The 23,690-nt window shown below is 43.8% G+C and overlaps 1 protein-coding gene across 1 annotated transcript in view; it reads right to left on the bottom strand.

The window, feature by feature from the left end:
* LOC139530149 (A disintegrin and metalloproteinase with thrombospondin motifs 20-like) overlaps positions 1–23,137 on the bottom strand; it is a 135,114-nt gene extending 111,977 nt beyond the window's left edge. Inside the window, exons 1-3 of the mRNA XM_071326289.1 lie at positions 22,725–23,137; positions 22,103–22,467; positions 14,925–15,096 (exon numbers count right to left, since the gene is read on the bottom strand). Coding sequence (XP_071182390.1) covers positions 14,925–15,096; positions 22,103–22,467; positions 22,725–22,815 — 628 coding nt within the window. The 5' untranslated portion in view covers positions 22,816–23,137. The remainder of the gene's footprint in view (positions 1–14,924; positions 15,097–22,102; positions 22,468–22,724) is intronic.
* Positions 23,138–23,690: the final 553 nt, after the last annotated feature.

Below are 23,690 nucleotides of genomic sequence, written 5' to 3' on the forward strand. Positions count from 1 at the left end.
TAATAATAAATAACAAAAGTTTTTTATGTATTCTTTGATTAAGATGTATATTACCCACTCACACAAGCACAATCGCACACTTGGAGCACAATAGCCCCCCAAAAATGTACCCATATCAATTATTTTGGTTTACAATCCTTTTAGAGACATTAAAGCAATAGTACATCACTTCAACGCTTGATCCCAGATTGTTGTCCCTTTTTTAAATCTTTTTTTTTACAACATAGATGTATCTTTCAAGCATGATGTCAACAAACATGACGTTCTCCTCCACTTCAGCTGGATTAAAGTCAATTTATATTTATACTACGACCTCTTTTCACTCTTATTCAGAAGTGTCAATGCCAAAAGGCCAACAATAGGAAACACTGATTTCATTGTTCAGCTAATTAACATTATTCTACAATAACCCACTGGTAGAGAAAGAGCTCTATCACTTGGGTGCCAATTACGGAGACAGTGTAGCATAGTGTATCTGTAGCATACCTTACACCAAGCATAGGTCATACCTGGGCCAATCAGGGGTCAGGTCGATTAATGGACAGCACAACATCCTGTAGACCCCTACAGACCTACAATTAAGAGCAATTACTGTGGCTGCTGGCTAGACAGAGAAAGGAGGGCACTAATTGTTGCTGAAGAACGAAATCTTTTATAACTGGCTGCATGACCCTTGACCCGCAGAAAGAAATATAGCAGGTTTCACACACACACTGTCTGCCCACAGTGGTGTCAGTGTTACTCTCCAGATCCATGGTAAAATCCATAGGGTGGCCAGGGGGTTAAGGGTTAGAGTTTAGGTACCAGATGGCCAGGGGGTTAAGGGTTAGAGTTTAGGTACCAGACTTTCTCAACAGGGAATCCCATTCCTCTGCTCTGGAGTTCAACAACAATGACGCAACAGCTAGGAGCCATCTCTACCTCACACGATAAGAACAGTGAAAGCTGCCAGACATTCCTTGCTTCTCTCATGTTGATGAGACAGCGTAGAGATGATGGTCGGTTCATTTCTGTTAGCTCTGTTCTCTGGGGAGAGTGTACAGTAAAGATGAGAGGGGCTGCAGAAAACCACACTCGTAAAACCACGGCACTGAATCAATTACCCCAAAGCATCTGGCATCTACTTTCCCTTCAGCTTCTAATGAGGACATGAGCGCTCTTTAGATGATGGGAAGTAGATATTCCCCGTAATGGGTCTGAACCCCTTTTAAAATGAGACGACAGCAGCAACATCTTGGATTCCACTCTCCATCCATATTCCGTTGGTCTCAATTCCCCAAGATCAAGTAACCTCTATAGACGTTCCAGACATAACAGTAACATTTCAACCACTTGTTTTGGTGCCTTTAGGAATTCTAGATGGACAGAGGGGTTGGCCTACACCCGTCCTCCCATTAGGGTCCGTTGTGTCTCAGCCTGTCCAGGGCCCCGTTGTGGGGACCGTGTCCCTCACCTGTTAACACCTCTCACCTCTGACAAATGCCACTATAATAACACTATAATAGAAAACTGCAGGTCTGATGGATCCCCGTCCCGTCCATCTGTTCAGACAGAATACCAAAAGCAGAGTACCTCGGCAGAAAATAGCAGTTAGAATTTGAACACCAGATTGAGCAATGAGGGCTCTATTATTGCTCAAGTGCAGAACTGGTGTCCAGTGATGTTTGTTGATACTAACTATAACATACTGGTTCACAATTACCATTGGCTAGGTCGGAGAAGCATCACAGCACTTCGTATCTCAATCGATAATATACAGAGGCACGATGTTCACCAAATGTATCATCATGTCCGATATTTTTCTGCCCCAGTCTACTTTCTCCTGTGTAGATGTACAGTTGGAGTTGAGGATGAAAACTCTGATGTGGATTGAGGGGCTACTACAGATAGAGACACAGGTGTAGAGGGGAGGAGGAAGGCAGAGAGGGCCTGAGAAACAACCGGGGCCGGTGCCAGGGTTTAGAGCGAGTGTCACGGCTGTTGCAGGAAGTAGACCAAGGTGCAGCGTGGTAAGCGTACATGTTCTTTATTTAGACAAGACGCCGAACAAAACAATAAACACTACAAAACAAACCGTGAAGCTAAAGGCTATGTGCCATAAACAAAGTCAACTTCCCACAAAGACAGGTGGGAAAAAGGGCTACCTAAGTATGGTTCTCAATCAGAGACAACGATAGACAGCTGTCCCTGATTGAGAACCCTACCCGGCAAAAACATAGAAATACAATTAATAGAATATAGAATACCCACCCCAACTCACACCCTGACCAAACCAAAATAGAGACATAAACAGGATCTCTAAGGTCAGGGCGTGACAGCGAGACAGGCACATGCAGCGCAGACTAGGCTGGGCACACAGATGAAGAGAGAAACTTGCTCCTCTCCTCTCCTCTCCTCGCTCAGCGATTCCAACCCCTCAGTGGGTTGTCTCATCCACAGCCACATTAACAGAGACAACAAGCACTCAGTCAAAGAGATGAGCCCAGCAGAGTTCAAACACACACACAGTCTGTGCGTACACTTACTTACACACACGCACACTTCGCCACGCGCACACACGAACAAAGCAAACATTTGTACACACTCAGTCATTGAACAAAGCACTGCCAGATACTCATTTCAGGATGAGCAACAATAGCGGCTCCATGGTGGGGGGGCTGGAGGGAGGCTCAGAGTTGCAGGGCCTCAGCCAGGGATCCCCAATTATATTCAGCCGGGAATTACATTCAGCAGTGGGACGGTTTATGCTTGAGCGGATGGTCGGGAGGGCGGAACATAGTTACAAATCATTTGTACACTGCAAATTGACTGCAAGAATCCCAAATATATATAGTATTTAACAAAAACAGAATCATTTCAAACCTTGATAACATGGGATACGATTACGTGCCTCTCTATTTATGCAGGGGACTACATGGGAACAGATTTCCTAAATGAAAATAACTTTCCGCTCATTTCCTGGTTATTTTACAGACTTTAATGCCCAACAACAACAACAAAAAATTGGCAACTTTGGGGGCCAAATCAAATTTGGCCTCATGGGCCGCCTACTGGGAAGTCCTATGGAGCCAAATGACGAAAGCCCCAACACCTATCCGAGCCAGACCCTAAAGGTGAAAGAGGTTGTCTGACCGATAACCATCCATCCATCACACCGTGCCTACCTCCGCTGACCTCATTCCAAACACGCCATGAGAGGCAAAAACAGCTTCAACTGAGAGCGTAAACAGATGAAACGGAGGGCCGAAAACCTCTAGGGAAGAACCCAATGTCAAATCCCCTCCAATGAGAGACTCCAAACAAAGGGTGACACAAGCGCGAGGTCACACACAACACACAACAAGTGCTTCCATTCACATACATGAAAGCGCTAAAGAACAGCGAGCGATTCAAGTCGGCTAGTTCAATAACCGGACGTACGGGGCAGAGCACGAGAGAGCATTTCCCTGCGATGCTTTGTGCCAGGGAAAACCACAGGCCCACAGCCAACCAACTCTGTACACTCCAACAGAAACAACTTCTCTATAATCACACTAATTGTTCCATTCACAGCATCCCAGTCCTAGTACCAGCGACGAGTCAGGCCTGCAGTATGGTAAGTACATCATGAGAGAGAAACACACAACTACAACCTCTAATTACCTGCGAAGCTCTCGTAGATGTCAGCTTTGCAGAGACCTAGTTATCAGAGCGAGCAGAGACAGTCCGCCCCTATTGTCAGGTTTTGGCCAGGACTGTTTGGTTTTGTTCACTAGATGTCCCCCTTGCACCTTTTTTGTACCTTTTGTTTTTCTTGCCCTAATTATTGTTTGCACCTGTATGTCGTTCCCTTGTTAGTATTTAATCCCTGTGTGTTCCTTAGTTCCTTGCTCAGTGTTTGTATGTTAGCACCCAGCCCCAGCCCAAGCCTTGTTGTGAACATATGTTTTTCTCTTGTTGGATTTTCCAGAGGTTCTCTGGTTTTGTTCTTTTGTATTTTGGATTAGTCTTTTGAGGTTTATTTTTCCCTTGCTGTTTTTACCACTTTGTGGATTTTCTTTGTCTTTTGGAAGATATCTATTTTTTATTAAACCACCATCTCTAGTACTGCTGTGTCTGCCTCATCTTCTGGGTTTTGCCGATTTAGTGACTGTTTCTCGCACCGGGTCCTGACACCTATCCTGGGCCATTCCCATCTTTCTGATTATCTCCATCTCAAGACGACCGACACAGAGATTCACATGACATGCAAGCCTTAGCCCACAGACAGATAACCCCCAGAATGTTTCATTAAGGGACCGACACGGTCACAGGATTGGGATTTCCGTCTGACGAGCACCTTTGGAGAAGCTTTTAAACCCATCCTGGCACAACGAGGAACATTCGCCTCTTAAAACTGAATCCCCCACTGAACAGCTCCCAGCTTCACAGTTATCAAAAACAGTGGTAAAACCACCCAAGATGGCTTAGTGTACATAAAGAGCTGTAGACCTAGACGTGGCTGCTTGATGCCTAGTGAACAGTAGTAGGGAGGAAGATATGGGTCATGTTAGTGTCAAGGAAGGTACTATCTCTGAACTTGAATTTCGTAACATAGTATGCCTAAATGATATATTGAGTTTGACAAACATTTTACTGTGAATCAAATGGAAAGCATGAGTCATGGAAGGATGCTGTAGTGCTCTAACAACAATGGATAAACACACAGCCAATGACAGCTTTATTATTGTGTAATGATTAATGATGAAATAACAGAAACTCTATCTTCCCTAAGAGGTTACACTTTAAAAGCCCTTATTATCACAGTAGAATTTTCAACACTCCCTTGTTGGTGACGGCATATGAGAGGAAAAAAATCAGAGATTTCTGTTGAAAGACCAAAGACGACTGACTGCACAATGGTGGACACAAGGATCTCTTCAACTTGATCTTTGTTCACTTTATCTCAGTGGAAACATACTGTTCTGCTTCGATCAACACATTTTACCAAGGAGTGCAGAGATAGGACTACAGTAGGACTACACCAACTATGGAAACCAACAGGACTACGCCAACTATGGAAACCAACAGGACTACGCCAACTATGGAAACCAACAGGACTACACCAACTATGGAAACCAACAGGACTACGCCAACTATGGAAACCAACAGGACTACACCAACTATGGAAACCAACAGGACTACGCCAACTATGGAAACCAACAGGACTACACCAACTATGGAAACCAACAGGACTACACCAACTATGGAAACCAACAGGACTACACCAACTATGGAAACCAACAGGACTACACCAACTATGGAAACCAACAGGACTACGCCAACTATGGAAACCAACATGACCACGACAACTATGGAAACCAACAGAACTACGCCAACTATGGAAACCAACAGGACTACGCCAACTATGGAAACCAACAGGACTACACCAACTATGGAAACCAACAGGACTACACCAACTATGGAAACCAACAGGACTACACCAACTATGGAAACCAACAGGAATACACCAACTATGGAAACCAACAGGACTACACCAACTATGGAAACCAACAGGACTACACCAACTATGGAAACCAACAGGACTACACCAACTATGGAAACCAACAGGACTACGCCAACTATGGAAACCAACAGGACTACGCCAACTATGGAAACCAACAGGACTACGCCAACTATGGAAACCAACAGGACTACGCCAACTATGGAAACCAACAGGACTACACCAACTATGGAAACCAACAGGACTACACCAACTATGGAAACCAACAGGACTACGCCAACAATGGAAACCAACAGGACTACGCCAACTATGGAAACCAACAGGACTACGCCAACTATGGAAACCAACAGGACTACACCAACTATGGAAACCAACAGGACTACACCAACTATGGAAACCAACAGGACTACACCAACTATGGAAACCAACAGGACTACACCAACTATGGAAACCAACAGGACTACGCCAACTATGGAAACCAACAGGACTACGCCAACTATGGAAACCAACAGAACTACGCCAACTATGGAAACCAACAGGACTACGCCAACTATGGAAACCAACAGGACTACGCCAACTATGGAAACCAACAGGACTACGCCAACTATGGAAACCAACAGGACTACGCCAACTAGGGAAACCAACAGGACTACGCCAACTATGGAAACCAACAGGAATACGCCAATTATGGAAACCAACAGGACTACACCAACTATGGAAACCAACAGGACTACACCAACTATGGAAACCAACAGGACTACGCCAACTATGGAAACCAACAGGACTACGCCAACTACGGAAACCAACAGGACTACACCAACTACGGAAACCAACAGGACTACACCAACTACGGAAACCAACAGGACTACACCAACTACGGAAACCAACAGGACTACACCAACTACGGAAACCAACAGGACTACGCCAACTACGGAAACCAACAGGACTACGCCAACTACGGAAACCAACAGGACTACGCCAACTATGGAAACCAACAGGACTACGCCAACTATGAAAACCAACAGGACTACGCCAACTATGAAAACCAACAGGACTACGCCAACTATGAAAACCAACAGGACTACGCCAACTATGGAAACCAACAGGACTACACCAACTATGGAAACCAACAGGACTACGCCAACTATGGAAACCAACCGGACTACGCCAACTATGGAAACCAACAGGACTACGCCAACTATGGAAACCAACAGGACTACACCAACTATGGAAACCAACAGGACTACACCAACTACGGAAACCAACAGGACTACACCAACTACGGAAACCAACAGGACTACGCCAACTATGGAAACCAACAGGACTACGCCAACTATGGAAACCAACAGGACTACGCCAACTATGGAAACCAACAGGACTACGCCAACTATGGAAACCAACAGGACTACACCAACTATGGAAACCAACAGGACTACACCAACTATGGAAACCAACAGGACTACACCAACTATGGAAACCAACAGGACTACGCCAACTATGGAAACCAACAGGACTACGCCAACTATGGAAACCAACAGAACTACGCCAACTATGGAAACCAACAGGACTACGCCAACTATGGAAACCAACAGGACTACGCCAACTATGGAAACCAACAGGACTACGCCAACTATGGAAACCAACAGGACTACGCCAACTAGGGAAACCAACAGGACTACGCCAACTATGGAAACCAACAGGAATACGCCAATTATGGAAACCAACAGGACTACACCAACTATGGAAACCAACAGGACTACACCAACTATGGAAACCAACAGGACTACGCCAACTATGGAAACCAACAGGACTACGCCAACTATGGAAACCAACAGGACTACGCCAACTACGGAAACCAACAGGACTACACCAACTACGGAAACCAACAGGACTACACCAACTACGGAAACCAACAGGACTACACCAACTATGGAAACCAACAGGACTACACCAACAATGGAAACCAACAGGACTACACCAACTATGGAAACCAACAGGACTACGCCAACTATGGAAACCAACAGGACTACGCCAACTATGGAAACCAACAGGAATACGCCAATTATGGAAACCAACAGGACTACACCAACTATGGAAACCAACAGGACTACACCAACTATGGAAACCAACAGGACTACGCCAACTATGGAAACCAACAGGACTACGCCAACTACGGAAACCAACAGGACTACACCAACTACGGAAACCAACAGGACTACACCAACTACGGAAACCAACAGGACTACACCAACTACGGAAACCAACAGGACTACACCAACTACGGAAACCAACAGGACTACGCCAACTACGGAAACCAACAGGACTACGCCAACTACGGAAACCAACAGGACTACGCCAACTATGGAAACCAACAGGACTACGCCAACTATGAAAACCAACAGGACTACGCCAACTATGAAAACCAACAGGACTACGCCAACTATGAAAACCAACAGGACTACGCCAACTATGGAAACCAACAGGACTACACCAACTATGGAAACCAACAGGACTACGCCAACTATGGAAACCAACCGGACTACGCCAACTATGGAAACCAACAGGACTACGCCAACTATGGAAACCAACAGGACTACACCAACTACGGAAACCAACAGGACTACACCAACTACGGAAACCAACAGGACTACACCAACTACGGAAACCAACAGGACTACGCCAACTATGGAAACCAACAGGACTACGCCAACTATGGAAACCAACAGGACTACGCCAACTATGGAAACCAACAGGACTACGCCAACTATGGAAACCAACAGGACTACACCAACTATGGAAACCAACAGGACTACACCAACTATGGAAACCAACAGGACTACACCAACTATGGAAACCAACAGGACTACGCCAACTATGGAAACCAACAGGACTACGCCAACTATGGAAACCAACAGAACTACGCCAACTATGGAAACCAACAGGACTACGCCAACTATGGAAACCAACAGGACTACGCCAACTATGGAAACCAACAGGACTACGCCAACTATGGAAACCAACAGGACTACGCCAACTATGGAAACCAACAGGACTACGCCAACTAGGGAAACCAACAGGACTACGCCAACTATGGAAACCAACAGGAATACGCCAATTATGGAAACCAACAGGACTACACCAACTATGGAAACCAACAGGACTACACCAACTATGGAAACCAACAGGACTACGCCAACTATGGAAACCAACAGGACTACGCCAACTATGGAAACCAACAGGACTACGCCAACTACGGAAACCAACAGGACTACACCAACTACGGAAACCAACAGGACTACACCAACTACGGAAACCAACAGGACTACACCAACTATGGAAACCAACAGGACTACACCAACAATGGAAACCAACAGGACTACACCAACTATGGAAACCAACAGGACTACGCCAACTATGGAAACCAACAGGACTACGCCAACTATGGAAACCAACAGAACTACGCCAACTATGGAAACCAACAGGACTACACCAACTATGGAAACCAACAGGACTACGCCAACTATGGAAACCAACAGGACTATGCCAACTAGGGAAACCAACAGGACTACGCCAACTGTGGAAACCAACAGGACTACACCAACTATGGAAACCAACAGGACTACGCCAACTATGGAAACCAACAGGACTACACCAACTATGGAAACCAACAGGACTACGCCAACTATGGAAACCAACAGGACTACGCCAACTATGGAAACCAACAGGACTACGCCAACTATGGAAACCAACAGGACTACACCAACTATGGAAACCAACAGGACTACGCCAACTATGGAAACCAACAGGACTACGCCAACTATGGAAACCAACAGGACTACGCCAACTATGGAAACCAACAGGACTACGCCAACTATGGAAACCAACAGGACTACACCAACTATGGAAACCAACAGGACTACGCCAACTATGGAAACCAACAGGACTACACCAACTATGGAAACCATCAGGACTACGCCAACTATGGAAACCATCAGGACTACGCCAACTATGGAAACCAACAGGACTACGCCAACTATGGAAACCAACAGGACTACGCCAACTATGGAAACCAACAGGACTACGCCAACTATGGAAACCAACAGGACTACGCCAACTATGGAAACCAACAGGACTACTCCAACTATGGAAACCAACAGGACTACGCCAACTATGGAAAACAACAGGACTACGCCAACTATGGAAACCAACAGGACTACGCCAACTATGGAAACCAACAGGACTACGCCAATTATGGAAACCAACAGGACTACACCAACTATGGAAACCAACAGAACTACGCCAACTATGGAAACCAACAGGACTACGCCAACTATGGAAACCAACAGGACTACGCCAACTATGGAAACCAACAGGACTACACCAACTATGGAAACCAACAGGACTACACCAACTATGGAAACCAACAGGACTACACCAACTATGGAAACCAACAGGACTACACCAACTATGGAAACCAACAGGACTACACCAACTATGGAAACCAACAGGACTACACCAACTATGGAAACCAACAGGACTACACCAACTATGGAAACCAACAGGACTACGCCAACTATGGAAACCAACAGGACTACACCAACTATGGAAACCAACAGGACTACACCAACTATAGAAAGTCTTATACAACTAAGAGTAATAACACAGTATACCACCATAAGCCTATTGTCTTCTTCTATAACATTCCTGAACTAGCATGCATGCTCAAATGCAGCAACAAGAGCCGACACAGGCCTATCTGAATGTAAACCTTATCTTTTCGCTGATACACATTTTGTTTGTGTCCTGGAAGACCACTTGACAAAACAGACAAAACGTTTCATCTTTGTCTTTTTCAAAAAAATGTCTCTCCCTGAACAGCATAGAAGCATAGAGACGGGGAAGAAATACTTCCTCACTGAATGACTAATGGAACAGCAAAACAAAATTATTTTTAAATGTACAGAGGGAAGAAGGGCTGGCAGGATGGTTCATTGTAAAACGTCTGGCATTTCCATGTGTGTTCTGTTCTGACCAACCAGGATAGTTGGCAGGTTTTGAGCCTCCTTCCAACCCTCCAACCCCCCAAAACCCTTCAGCCTTCAGCAATGAAACTCCGGCTAGCGACTTTGATTTAAGAAAATACTCTCTTTTCACAGGGACATAAAGAGTGGAGAGAGAGGACCATGAGATCATTGACCCTCACAAAGAGTGCTTTTATTCCTCATCAGGAAGAGGAATAGAGGGATAGAGGGATTGGATGAGAGGAATCTGACCTCTGCCAGCAACAGGTTATCTTTTCTGTCACTACTGTACAGGTGCGGACTGGGACCAGAAATCGGCCCTGGAATTTCTAAGACGTCTGCCCAATTTGTTTCTTGAGGCCCCCATTATTAGCTGAATGTTAATTTTGTGCAACAAAAGAGAAACTAGATAGACAGGCCCAACCATCTGGCATTTGCCCGAAATGCCAGATGGCCAGTCCGCCCCTGCTACTGTATAGAATACTAACTGACATTTAGAAAGTAACTGGTTATTTTAGGTGGCTTGCACAGCAATGCAGGTTTACTCTTGCTTTTGGAGCACAATATCTTAATCACATCTAGCTGCTTGTGCATTCAAGAGGAGCTATACCTACTTCCTATTGTATAGACAGAGTTTCCCACCTACAACTGGACTCTGCCTGGTGGTCCTGACAGTGTTGCTCAATGCAATTTGCTCTCAGCAATTAGGCTGCAGTAAAGAACTGCATGTTTAGGCAGTCTGTGGTGGGATGGAGGAGGAGCGTGGGAGAAAGAAAGAGAAAATTAGTGAGGAGAGAGCCAGAGAGAGAGAGAGAGAGGGAGAGAAAAGGGCAGCTGAGCCCACCAATATTTATCTGTTTTTATCTTCCCCTACTATTTCTACTCCAACTATTTGCACATTGCTAAAACACTTCTTGAAATGTCTTTATCTTTTTGAAACATTTTTGAGTGAAATGTTTACTTTTAATTCTAATAGTTAGTTGATGTTGTTTTGTGTCATCTTACTTTTGCTTATTGCTTATTTCACTTGCTTTGGTAATGTAAAAACATGTTTCCAATGCCAATAAAGAGAGGGGGGAGACAGTGCCCCTAGTGCACCTAATCTATCTGACCAGTTGACCATTAACTGTATAAGAATGTCAGCCCTAATTTACAGGCAGCGAATAGATTGCTCTTCCACACCATCAAAACCAATTATGCATTTGTTGTGCTTCGAGAGCAGCCAACCAACACAGTGTTTACTCCTGACCTGATAGTAGCAGGCAGTGTGTGCACTGCACACATTCCCATAAAAATAAATGAGGCCTACTAGCAGCCAGCCAGCCAGCCAGGCAGGCAGGCCTACTGTGGCCTTCAAAGAGAGGCATTTATCAGTGCATCTGGAGTGGAGCCTATCAGGCAAAGGCGTGGAACCATAGCCCAGGACACCTCACAGTCCTCCTGTCCTAACCCGGCCCTGTGTCGTCTCTCTCCTTTAATCCTGCCTCATTGTGTGTCTGCTCTACTGCCCTTTGATGAGGCCTTCTGCAGGTGTCTTCTCTTTCTCCTGCTATCTATCTATGTTATAACAAGACCCTGTTGACTTATTAAAAGGTGAGCAGGAAGCTTGTGTTTGCTTGGGCTCTTTGAATAGAAAAACCTGCTGATGTTGTATCTAATCTGTGAGGTTAGGAATATATTAAAGGAAGACTGGGTGGTTGGTGGATATCGATATTGACAGAACCACAACTTGTGTGAGCAAGATAGCTGCTACACCTCCTTTCTGTTGTCGTATCTTTGGCTATGCCGGATTAAGTAATATGACATGCTATTCTATAAAATCGTTTCTCCGTAATTAATATTACCTGATTGAGCTAATCATGTAAATGTAATTAACTAGAGAGTCGGGGCACCACGAAAGAATATTAATAGAGCTGTTATCTTCTGAATAAACTCTTAAAGACCTAGTAATATTTTACATCAATAGCAGTCAATATTAATCGTCACCTTAATTCAGTCTCATCTGAAAGTTGTAAATTCTTGGTTATCTTCACGAACTCTGGCTAACAAGTTGAATCAGCAATACAAATTGGGTTTAATTATTTATTTACTAAATACCTAACTAATCACACAGAATTACATATACACAGAATGAATCATACCTTGATTACAAATTACGTCATAAAGGAAAACGTCCCTAGCGGACGGAACAGATATGACAGCTGGTTACACAAAAGAAAAGGGGGCTGCGTTTGAGTGAAAGAGCGGGAAGACTTGAGGAACAAAGGTAACAGCCATGCTATCGTAAATACAGTATCTTATGAATTCTAAATTACCGCCCATTTGGAAAAGGAAAATGCAATAAATATTTACTCTGAGCTGCGCTTCGGTAGGTTGGTGGTAGATGGAAGGCTGTGTTGCCCAACCGAGTCCTTTGTCCTTTGAAGAATGTCTCTTGTGGTAATTGGATACGTTGTAGTAACGTCGTTGTGTGGTAGACGGGATACTCTGTCTGTTCTTTCCTAGCCCACGTTTGCAGCTGCTGTTGCTAACTCAACGGCTAGGAGGTATCACTTCTGTAGTGAATAAGAGTTCAAAGTTCATACCATTCGCAACCAAAGCTCACGCTGAGGTTGGCTTAGTTCTGTAGTTGACATGTCAGTCCTTTTAACGCAAAAGGCTGCAGACCTCACGTACTTGAAACAGGAGGTTATATTGTCATCAGGGCTTCATATAGGAAGGGAGAGGAGGGCGTGTTTGAAAAGTTTTATAACCCATGTTTCTTCACAGGGGCGGGCCACTGATTGAGCAGAGCCCTAACCTTATGAAAACCCAAATCTCTCATTTGGAAGCTAAAATTACATTTAATCTCTTCACCAATAATTTTATATTCAAACATTTAAATTGAACAACAATTCCATGTGACTCCGATAACTACAATGTGCAGACTTTCCACTGTAGATGTCACGCCCTGACCTTAGAGATCCTTTTTATGTCTCTATTTTGGTTTGGTCAGGGCGTGAGTTGGGGTGGGCATTCTATGTCTTGGTTCTATGTGGTCTATTTCTATGTGTTTGGCCGGGTGTGGTTCTCAATCAGAGGCAGCTGTCTATCGTTGTCTCTGATTGAGAACCATACTTAGGCTGCCCTTTTCCCTCTTTCTGTGTGGGATTTTGTTCTTTGTTTGTGTGCCGCTAGGTTGCACGACGTAGCTGTTCGGTCGTCGTATTCTTTATTGTTTTGTTGTGTCGTAGTTTCACTTTGTGATTAAAATTATGTGGAACTCAAAGAATGCTGCGCCTTGGTCTCATTCTTCCCAGGATGATCGTTACAGTAGAGTTTATGTCATTCTATCATTGATCAGAATGTCTCAGATGACAACCAAACTGACATCATATTCATTAAGTACCACCGCATATGATCAATTGGTCGGATTACCAGAATATAGTTCATTTCCCCCTCCCCTTCTGATGTTCCCAGAATCTCTATGTTAACCAAATGTCACATCAGTAGGGTAGAGAGAGGAAAAAGGGGAGAAGAGGTATTTATGACTGTCATAAGCCTACCCCCAGGCCAACATCATGACACTGTTAAACAATGGCCTACCAAGAGTCTTCCGCCTCCCACCCACTATCTGACAGTGCCTACAGAGAGAGAGAGCATTTTTCAAAGGTCTCCAGTGCCTGGCTGATACCCTCCAGATTGTTGTCCCTCTGTGTTTGCCACACACAGACTGATGGAGTGAAAGGCAAGCATATTAAGGAGGTATTGGCCTGGCCCCTCAGGTCACTCCAACTACTTCACAGACAATGGCCACAACCAGCGGACAATAGCCGTGTTCAGACAACAAGCAAATCAAGTGTCCAGCATATAAAAGATTTATTGCATCAGCCAACAAAGGCTGTCACAAAGCTCCCCGCGAGCTCTCCTTTAAGGGCCTGCGTCAGGGTGAACTCTGCTGGGTCACTTAGCTTTTTGTGGGCCTCTCCACCACCTAAAGGCTGTAGCTATAAAAATTATAATGAAATGGAGAGCATTCAAATAGCAGCCTACAAGTGCAGTGCTCTCCAGTTTCTATATTTGTCTTCGCCAGTGCTACAAAGTAAAAAGCCGTCATTTCTTTCTCTGTTCCTCCGCGGTCTTGGGTGTGACAGGGGATGGCTGGCTGGGCTGGAACGCATTTTAGCTTTATTAAATAAAGGATTTCAATAACCCGCTTAATCAAGGCTCAAATCTTCTTGGTAAGCCAGCAGCCAAGGATCGTGACTGGGTAGAATTTGCATTTAGTACAGTTATTACGGCTGTGGCACAGAGCTGAAGAACAGAACAGGTCATACTGGGGCTAAGAGTGAGGGGAACCCCAGTAACAATCACAGTAACAATCAGACTGTGGTTATATAGTATAATATAGGAGCAGAACCAGACTGTGGTAGGTCTGTTACCTGAGGCTGAACAGGGTTGCGTGGGTTCACTGGCAGGGCCCTCTCTCCTCTTCCTGTCCTGTCTGTAGACGAGGTGAGGTTTGTTGTGCTCCTCGTCGTACTCCTCCCCCTCCTCCGCCTTCATCAGGGGCTCTAAGAAGTATTCACCATTCTGGGTGGTAAAAGTCCCGATCTGGAGGGGAGAGAGAGAGAGTGTGAGAGAGAGAGTGAGAGCGAGAGAGAGAGAGAAGAGTTGGTTAGAGGTCTGTGCAGTGTGGGTCATATGAGTGACAAGGTCAGTGTATATGACAGCTATAATATGACGGTTGGGTGTCCATTTACTTTCAGTGATCATTACCTGCAAGTGCATCGAAGTAATAGCTGAACTTCTCATGGTAATTAAAACGTTTGTTCATTCAGATTTTAGAGTGATGTAGCTGTTACAGCATGTGTGCTGTTACCCTGAGTTAATGTTCAGTACAGTACACAGTGTGCTATGCATCATTAGTTCCATGACTAGCCCGAACAACACAAGAATAACGCAAAATTAATATCTTCCAATAGTACACTGTATTCCGAAAATATCTATTTTTAGCCAGTGGAAATGGAAACAGCATGGAAAATAGTAACACGATCTTGCCGCGGCCTTCATGGTGCCGCGGTATATGGATGGGCCATCAAGCCCTCCATTTGAATGCAAATTCCATCATTTGCATTCTGGAATGCCTGAAGAAATATTGAGTACTTTGAATAAAGGACATTGCGTAATAATGGGTGAGATGACAGCATCACCCTCAGGCAATTTGATGATAAAAGATGGGCTTGATTGACACATACAGTATATCCATCATATATCATAGCATTTCTTTCATATTACACAATATTAGCATCCCACCTAAATCTTACAACCCGTGTCATTAAAGATGTCATTATGAATGGTATTTGAGAGTGCACTACTCAAATCCTGTCTTGAATGAATGACAACCAATGGGAGGAGTGATATCATTGTGACAGGATTTGGCAAAGCAAATATTGATGTGGAGGATGAGGCCCTCACAAAGCTGCTTAGTTCAACAGCCAGTCGCTCGCTGGCTCACTCAGCCGCGAAGACAAAGGTGTTTGTGTGGTCATTTCACACGCACACTTTAACAGGATATTGTGTGGTGGAATGTTATCTTTTTGGGGGTAATTTCCATGAGCATCCCCACAAGTGATCGGTGTTTGAAAACAGAAAATATCCAGAAGGGCCATGGAAAATAAAGGACGTACCATGTGTACATTTCCTCTTTTCCGTTCACGGTAGATGGGATAAACACTTGAACACACATACCCTTGTATGTTAGAAAGCCTGAGTGCTGCAGACCTACAGTAGCTATAGGATGAGAGCTCAACCTAAGCCCAAGGACAACATAATGACTGGGTTGTACTTGTAATAACAGGACCCAAAGCAGAGGAAGCAAACTATGGCTATAGTAGTTAGAAGCTCTCTCTAAGTCTCAGTCTTGTAACACCGTGTGAAAACCACCTCGATCGCCCCCCCACTATGCTCCTCTGACGACCTGTCAGTATAGTGAGGATGAAGGAATGTGAATGTGAACATGAATGTGAATGTGAATGTGAGCAGAGTACTAACAGAGTCCAGTTATACTGTCTCATTACAAGGCATGGTACTGGCAGCATGTGCTGGGTGGGAGTGTTTGTATACAAGGCCATCAGCAAACATCTTGTAGCAGTCTATCCCATGCAGCGTTATGTCAAGGTGCACGCAGATACTGTCAGCCTAAGGCACTCACACCGGTACTGTACAGTAATGTCAAGGACTGAGTGATTACTGAGTTGATGAACTGTAGACTGGGCACCGGGCACTTCCTGTATGCGCTTTGCACAAAAGAGCCTGGGGCCAAGACTGTGGTGATTTACAGACTGACTACGACCTACCTAACATTGCACATTGTATGACATCTATCAAGTTCTATAAGAACAAATATGAAAATGCTGTAGTAGTAGTACATCGTCGGTGTGAGGAATGGACTTCTTCCCATAATCCCACCAAGCGTTCCCACACGGCTAAATACACAGCAAGTGTCAAGTCTTTGTTTGCACAAACTAGGAAGCATGTTGTCAGGGGTTTAGTAATAGTTTCTATTCACTTGTAAATCTGACAACCGAGTTTGGACGAACACAATAATGTTGCTGTTCAGGAACAGGTGCTGTAACGGGCCTTTGGTGGAGGGGACTCCACAGAGAGCTACAGGCCAAGGCCATGGTGAGGAATCTCTGTCTGTTGACACACAGCTAGCAAAGACCACTATGACTGAGTCATCTAATGTGACATACAGTAAAGACAGCCCATCTCTTAAGTTAAACAGACCGTTAAAGTGTCTAGCATCTGAGCTTTACATACACTTTACAACCCAGCGCTGGGTAAATACACGTTCTTAGAAAAAAGGGTTCCAAAAGGGTTCTTCAGCTATCTAGAACTTTAAAAGGTTCTTCGGCTGTCCCCATAGAGAACCCTTTGAAGAACCCTTTTTGGTTCCAGGTAAACACCTTTTTGGTTCCATGTAGAATACTCTCTGGAAAGGGTTCTACATGGAACCCAAAATGGTTCTACCTGGATTCAAAAGGTTTCTACCTGGAACCAAAAAGGGTTCTTCAAATGGTTATCCTATGTGGACAGGTTCTAGATAGCACCTTTTTTTCAAAAAGTGCAATGAACAGAACACATATTGGGTTATTTTTGACCGAGCCTTTTGGGTCACTTAGTTGGGTTTTTGAGCTACATGTATGATCCACCGGGTCAGATCAGAAGACTGGAGGCGTGGCTTAGTAGGGGCGTCACTTTTTATAGTTATTTTTGGCCACTCGTGAAATCAAATGTAATTTCGGTTCATCTGGTCTGTCGTACTGTCAACTCATGTTAAAGTTGAGCACTGATACTTTTGTAGCTTAATGAGGCTTACACAAGTTCCTCAAGTGTCTATGTGTGTACCAATGTTGGGATAGTTACCACTTTGTTATGTTATTTAAATAATAATTCTATTAATTGTATAATAAAATATGTTATGTGCAAAAATATTGAAGGGAAACTTTATTTGCAGTTTACAAACATAAAATTATGAACAAGAATGACATTGACTCTCAAAGGTGGCCAAAAATACCTAGAGTTGAAGTCAGAAGTTTACATACATTGGAGTCATTAAAACTCATTTTTCAACCACTCCACAAATGTCTTGTTAACAGTTTTGGCAAGTCGGTTAGGAAATCTACTTTGCGCAGGACACAAGTAATTTTTCCAAAAATTGTTTACAGACAGATTATTTCACTCATAATTCACTGTATCACAATTCCAGTGGGTCAGAAGTTTACATACACAAAGTTGACTGTGCCTTTAAACAGCTTGGAAAATTCCAGAAAATTATGTCATGGCTTTGGAAGCTTCTGATAGGCTAAATGAATTCATTCAAGTCAATTGGAGGTGTACCTGTGGATGTATTTCAAGGCCTACCTTCAAACTCATTGACTCTTTGCTTGACATCATGGGAAAATCTAAATAAATCAGCCAAGACCTCAGAAAAAAATTGTAGACCTCCACAAGTCTGGTTCATCCTTGGGAGCAATTTCCAAACGCCTGAAGGTACCATGTTCATCTGTACAAACAATAGTACGCAAGTATAAACACCATGGGACCACGCAGCCGTCATACCGCTCAGGAAGGAGACGCATTCTGTCTCCTAGAGATGAACGTACTTTGGTGCGAAAAGTGCAAATCAATCCCAGAACATCAGCAAAGGACATTGTGAAGATGCTGGAAGAAAAAAGTTTAAAAGTAACTATATCCATAGTAAAACAAGTCCTATATTGACATAACCTGAATGGCTGCTCAGCAAGGAAGAAGCCACTGCTCCAAAACCGCCATAAAAAAGCCAGACTACATTTTGCAACTGCACATGGGGACAAAGATTGTACTTTTTGGAGAAATGTCCTCTGGTCTGATGAAACAAAAATAGAACTATTTGGCCATAATGACCATCGTTATGTTTGGAGGACAATAGGGGATGCTTGCAAGCCAAAGAACACCATCCCAACCGTGAAGCACGGGGGTGGCAGCATCATGTTGTGGGGGTGCTTTGCTGCAGGAGGGACTGGTGCACTTCACAAAATAGATGGCATCATGAGGTAGGAAAATTATGTGGATATAAGTAACATCTCAAGACATCAGTCAGGAAGTTAAAGCTTGGTCACAAATGGGTCTTCCAAATGGATAATGACCCCAAGCATACTTCCAAAGTTGTGGCAAAATGGCTTAAGGACAACAAAGTCAAGGCATTGGAGTGGCCATCACAAAGCCCTGACCTCAATCCTATAGAAAATGTGTGGGCAGAACTGAAAAAGCGTGTGCAAGCAAGGAGGCCTACAAACCTGACTCAGTTACACAAGCTCTGTCAGGAGGAATGGGCCAAAATTCACCCAACTTATTGTGGGAAGCTTGTGGAAGGCTACACAAAACGTTTGACCCAAGTTAAACACTTTAAAGGCAATGCTACCAAATACTAATTGAGTGTATGTAAACTTCTGACCCACTTGGAATGTGATGAAAGAAATAAAAGCTGAAATAAATAATTCTCTCTACTATTATTCTGACATTTCACACTCTTAAAATAAAGTGGTGATCCTAACTGACCTAAGAAAGGGAGTTTTACATGGATTAAATGTCAGGAATTGTGAAAACCTGAGTTTAAATGTATTTGGCTAAGGTGTATGTAAACTTCCGACTTCAACTGTATCTGAAAGCCATACCTCCTGAAAATAACCTATGGATTGCATTCAAAAAGACCCATCTGCTGGGTCAACCCAACTTGAAAGTTAATAAAAACCCAACTGATGGTTAAATTAACCCATGTTTGGGTAATCCAAAGGGGTGGCCTATTGGGGCTGTGGCTTTCAGCTAGTTATTTTTGGCCACCCGACAGAGTAAATGTAATTCATGTTCATCATGTTAAGTTTGTACACTGCAAATTTAAATTTTCCTTCAATATTTTCACACATTCCGTATTATTTATATACAATTAATAACATTTGTATTTCAATATTATTCCAAAGTGGAAACTATCCCATGTCAACAATGGACTAATGAAACAAATACCATAAGATCGTTTTTGGGTGAAATTTTCCTTTAAGGTACTCTTACTCTTGTGTAAGCCTAATTAAAGCTACTAACGTGTCAGTGCTCAACCTTAACATGTATTGACAATACAACAGAACAGATTAACCCGGAATGACATTTACTCTTACAGGTGGCCAGAAATAAATGTCTGAAGCCACGCTCCTACTAAGACACACCTACCATTTTCTGCTCTGACCCGGTGGATCATAGCTCAATAACCCTGCATCAACAACCCAACTTAAAGAAAACAATTGGTTGTTTGTGACCCAGCAATTTTTTTTTAGTGTAGACATCTATCACATGGCAGCTGACAGTAGAAACAGAGAGAGGGACATACTGAATGGGATACATTGGGGGTATTCTGAACGTACCCCCGTTATGTTCCTTTAAACAGAGAAACCCTAGGAGGACACACATTTCCCACGGTGTGAGTCATACTCTAGATTCCTCTCAGCACCTTCATTAGTAGTTATCCACAGGCCAGCCACTTTCTCCTGTTCCCCCACAAGTCACAGCACACTTTGAAAAGACACAAGGCCCTTAGCTCCCTGGAGGGAAGCCTTTGGGCACCAGAGGCAAGAGAAACTTCCCCGTCTCAAAATGACCCCTTTGTTTCAGAGGCTTAATCATCCCTTAAAGCCCTCATCACACCAACATGTGCTCATCCGACGAAGCCCCAGCAGCCTCAGCGCTCAGAGACTAAGCCGACACGTTTATGACCCAATAGCCTAGAGCCATGGGTGTACTGATGCTATTGTCCTGTCTCTCTCAATGACTGATGATAACATCACAGAGGGTACTAACACACTGTGCGGAAGCAAACATGTTTGGAAAGGAGCTTGAAGTCATATATCAATGTTTGGAAAAGAGGTTGAAGTGACATCAAGTTGGAAAGAATGACAATCAAAGCTTGTAATATGATATCCTATTTCTTCTTTACCAGTAGATGAGGTACTGTATGAACGGTATAACTGAAGTCATCCACGTAACAATTAAAGTACATAGATAACGAAGTAAGAGAAGGGTGTGTTTCACTGGAAACACAATCCGTTGATTATGTGTTGTGCTAGTTATACAGCCATGCAGTACATCTTATACGTGGCCAGTGCCAGTCACCCCAGGCCAGGATCATGCAAACTCTGCATATCTAAAATAAGTGTGACGTCACTGATAGGGCTGCAGTGACATATGCAGCGGGAGACTCGAAGGCTATGGCCCTCTGTCACTTTCTGTGGCCAGCTAGGCAGACGTTCAGTTCCCACTGAATCAGACTGCCGCGACTGAGGTCAAACCCTGCCCCTGTACCAGTAACCTTAGCTGACCCATGAAGTCATCCCTTCAACAGTATCTGATATTCTCTCACCCACTGAAACTAACATCCAATAACTCCATTATAGCCCCATGAGATATAAGTCCATGTGTAAGATAGATACACAATAAAAGTGGCCAGAATGACAGAAAGTATAGTGGGTAGGCTTAACATCCCTGATGACACAATACACCGCGTCATTATAGAAAACACCAGGATGCTTAAAAGTTGATTCGTATATTCCAAGAGGCCTAGGCTATGTGTCATTCCATAATTGGCACAATAAAAACCAAGAAAATGTGTGCCAAAGGACTTTCATAATCTAAAAAAAACATTATGTCATAGATACCCACTTTGGAATTCTATCCAGCAGAGGAAATGATGTGAATTGTGTAATAGCAACATCAACTCAGTGGTATTACTGCTGAACAGGCAAGAGGTGGGATGCTGCCCTGCCCCTGTCCCTGTCCCTGTCCCTGCTCACACTGTGGTCAATGACACTTCAGGCCATACATGCTCATGTTACATATATGCACTTCAAACACAAAACTAATATATGTTTTATTGTCACATACACTGGTCAGGTGCAGTGATATGTGTTGCTTTACTGGTGCTGTGAGTTATGGGGGATATCCATGGAATCCGTTGAAATGGGAATAACCAGGGAGAATCAGCAGAGCCTATTAAAAGTATTTAAGTTTAGAGGGGAAAAGTCATACTCACAAGACCAGTGCACAGACTGAAGACTGCAGTGGATTCAATCTTGGCGTTGACGTGTCCGCGGAAAAAGCAGTGCCGCATATCGCTGTCTTCTTGTTGTTGGGACTCCGTTGCGTTGCTGTGTTCCGCTCCCAAATGTGTCACAGTGTACGTGGGGGCAATAAAACCGGAGTCGGCGGTTAGATTGAGATGAAAGCGTTGTCCGAATGCCTCAATTCTGTAGTGAGCACTTAAACCATCCGAATAATCAGAATTAACACTTCTCCGTTTCCTTTTGTAGTGAAACTTGTGGGTGAATGATTCTCCGAAATCATTTATCCGCAGCGGGGTGATAATTTCATAGGATGACAACTGTTTGATGAAACTTTCTGAAATGCAAGGAAACGTGCATTAGTGAGATGCATTCAGAGAGATTATAACGGTAAAATATGTAGCCAATAGAGATACGTCAATGTAACAGTTTTTGACAAGCAACTATTTTGTGTCACTTAGCCTACAATGTACTCTACTGCCATTTTCCTTCAGCGCCATTAGACTACTAAACAGTTCAAACATATACTTTCAGATTTCGCATTTTATCCGGATGGATCCTACCATCCATAAATCAACGAGATAAGTAGCCTACCTTGTTTCGGATGCAATCGGTATTCCAAGGAGTTCCGGACAAGTGCTGACAGATGACACATTAGTCCAACCAGCCAGATTGCAAACTGCATGATTTCCCGGGTGAAGAAACCACCGGCTCTCGTCTCCAAGGCAGTAGGCTACCCTTCTCAAGCGGCGCTCACCTCTCCTTCTCCCAGCTTGTCAGCAACAGGTCGTGGGATCTGCGGAGGCTCTCTGCAGCACAAGTCTTGCAAAGTGCACTGGCCTCATCGCATGGCTAAACATGCATCCACTATGCTCTGTAAACACGCACTATTTACGATGCATAACACACTATTTGCTGCCTAATGTAAGCTACGTCTATATGGAAAGGAGGGATCAGTGCCAACTAAGCTTTTCCTTAGCCATCCATAGAACACCCCTTGCACCCTAAAGGCTCGCCAACACAGGAACACAAGGAACGCCCCTAGGCCGAAGAGCCAATAGTGAGTGCGCCTCGACCAACACACAATTGGGGCCGTCTGTACTCTGTGTGAAGAAGAACTGTAAAAGAAAACTGTCTCCATCAACAAGTTATAAAGCATTATACCTGCAGGCGTTTAGTTAAACAGTATAGGTAAAGTGTTACCAAATGTTTTGCTGGGCTATTACAGAGCCCACTGCACACCTCTTTGCAGAATTTGATCGAAAAGTATACTCATTATTGTCCTATGGGTATTACGTATTATAGCCCACATAAAAGTTAGCAGAATGAATAACGTTTCCTCATTAAACCCATGGATCAGGAGCAATAATAACATCAAAATAAGGATTTAACCTATAACATGTGTTTAGAGTAAACTGTGGACCTACTTCATAGAGGCAGAGGTCAGTCCAGTTCTTCATTAGTCATTGTGGCACATAATGTCTAGAGCACACTTGATGGACACATGAAAGAGACCTTGTTTTTTTCATCTGCTTTGGCCAGAAATGTCACCTCATTGTG

This window comes from Salvelinus alpinus, chromosome 9, assembly GCF_045679555.1.
Source record: "Salvelinus alpinus chromosome 9, SLU_Salpinus.1, whole genome shotgun sequence".
Classification (NCBI taxonomy): domain Eukaryota; kingdom Metazoa; phylum Chordata; class Actinopteri; order Salmoniformes; family Salmonidae; genus Salvelinus; species Salvelinus alpinus.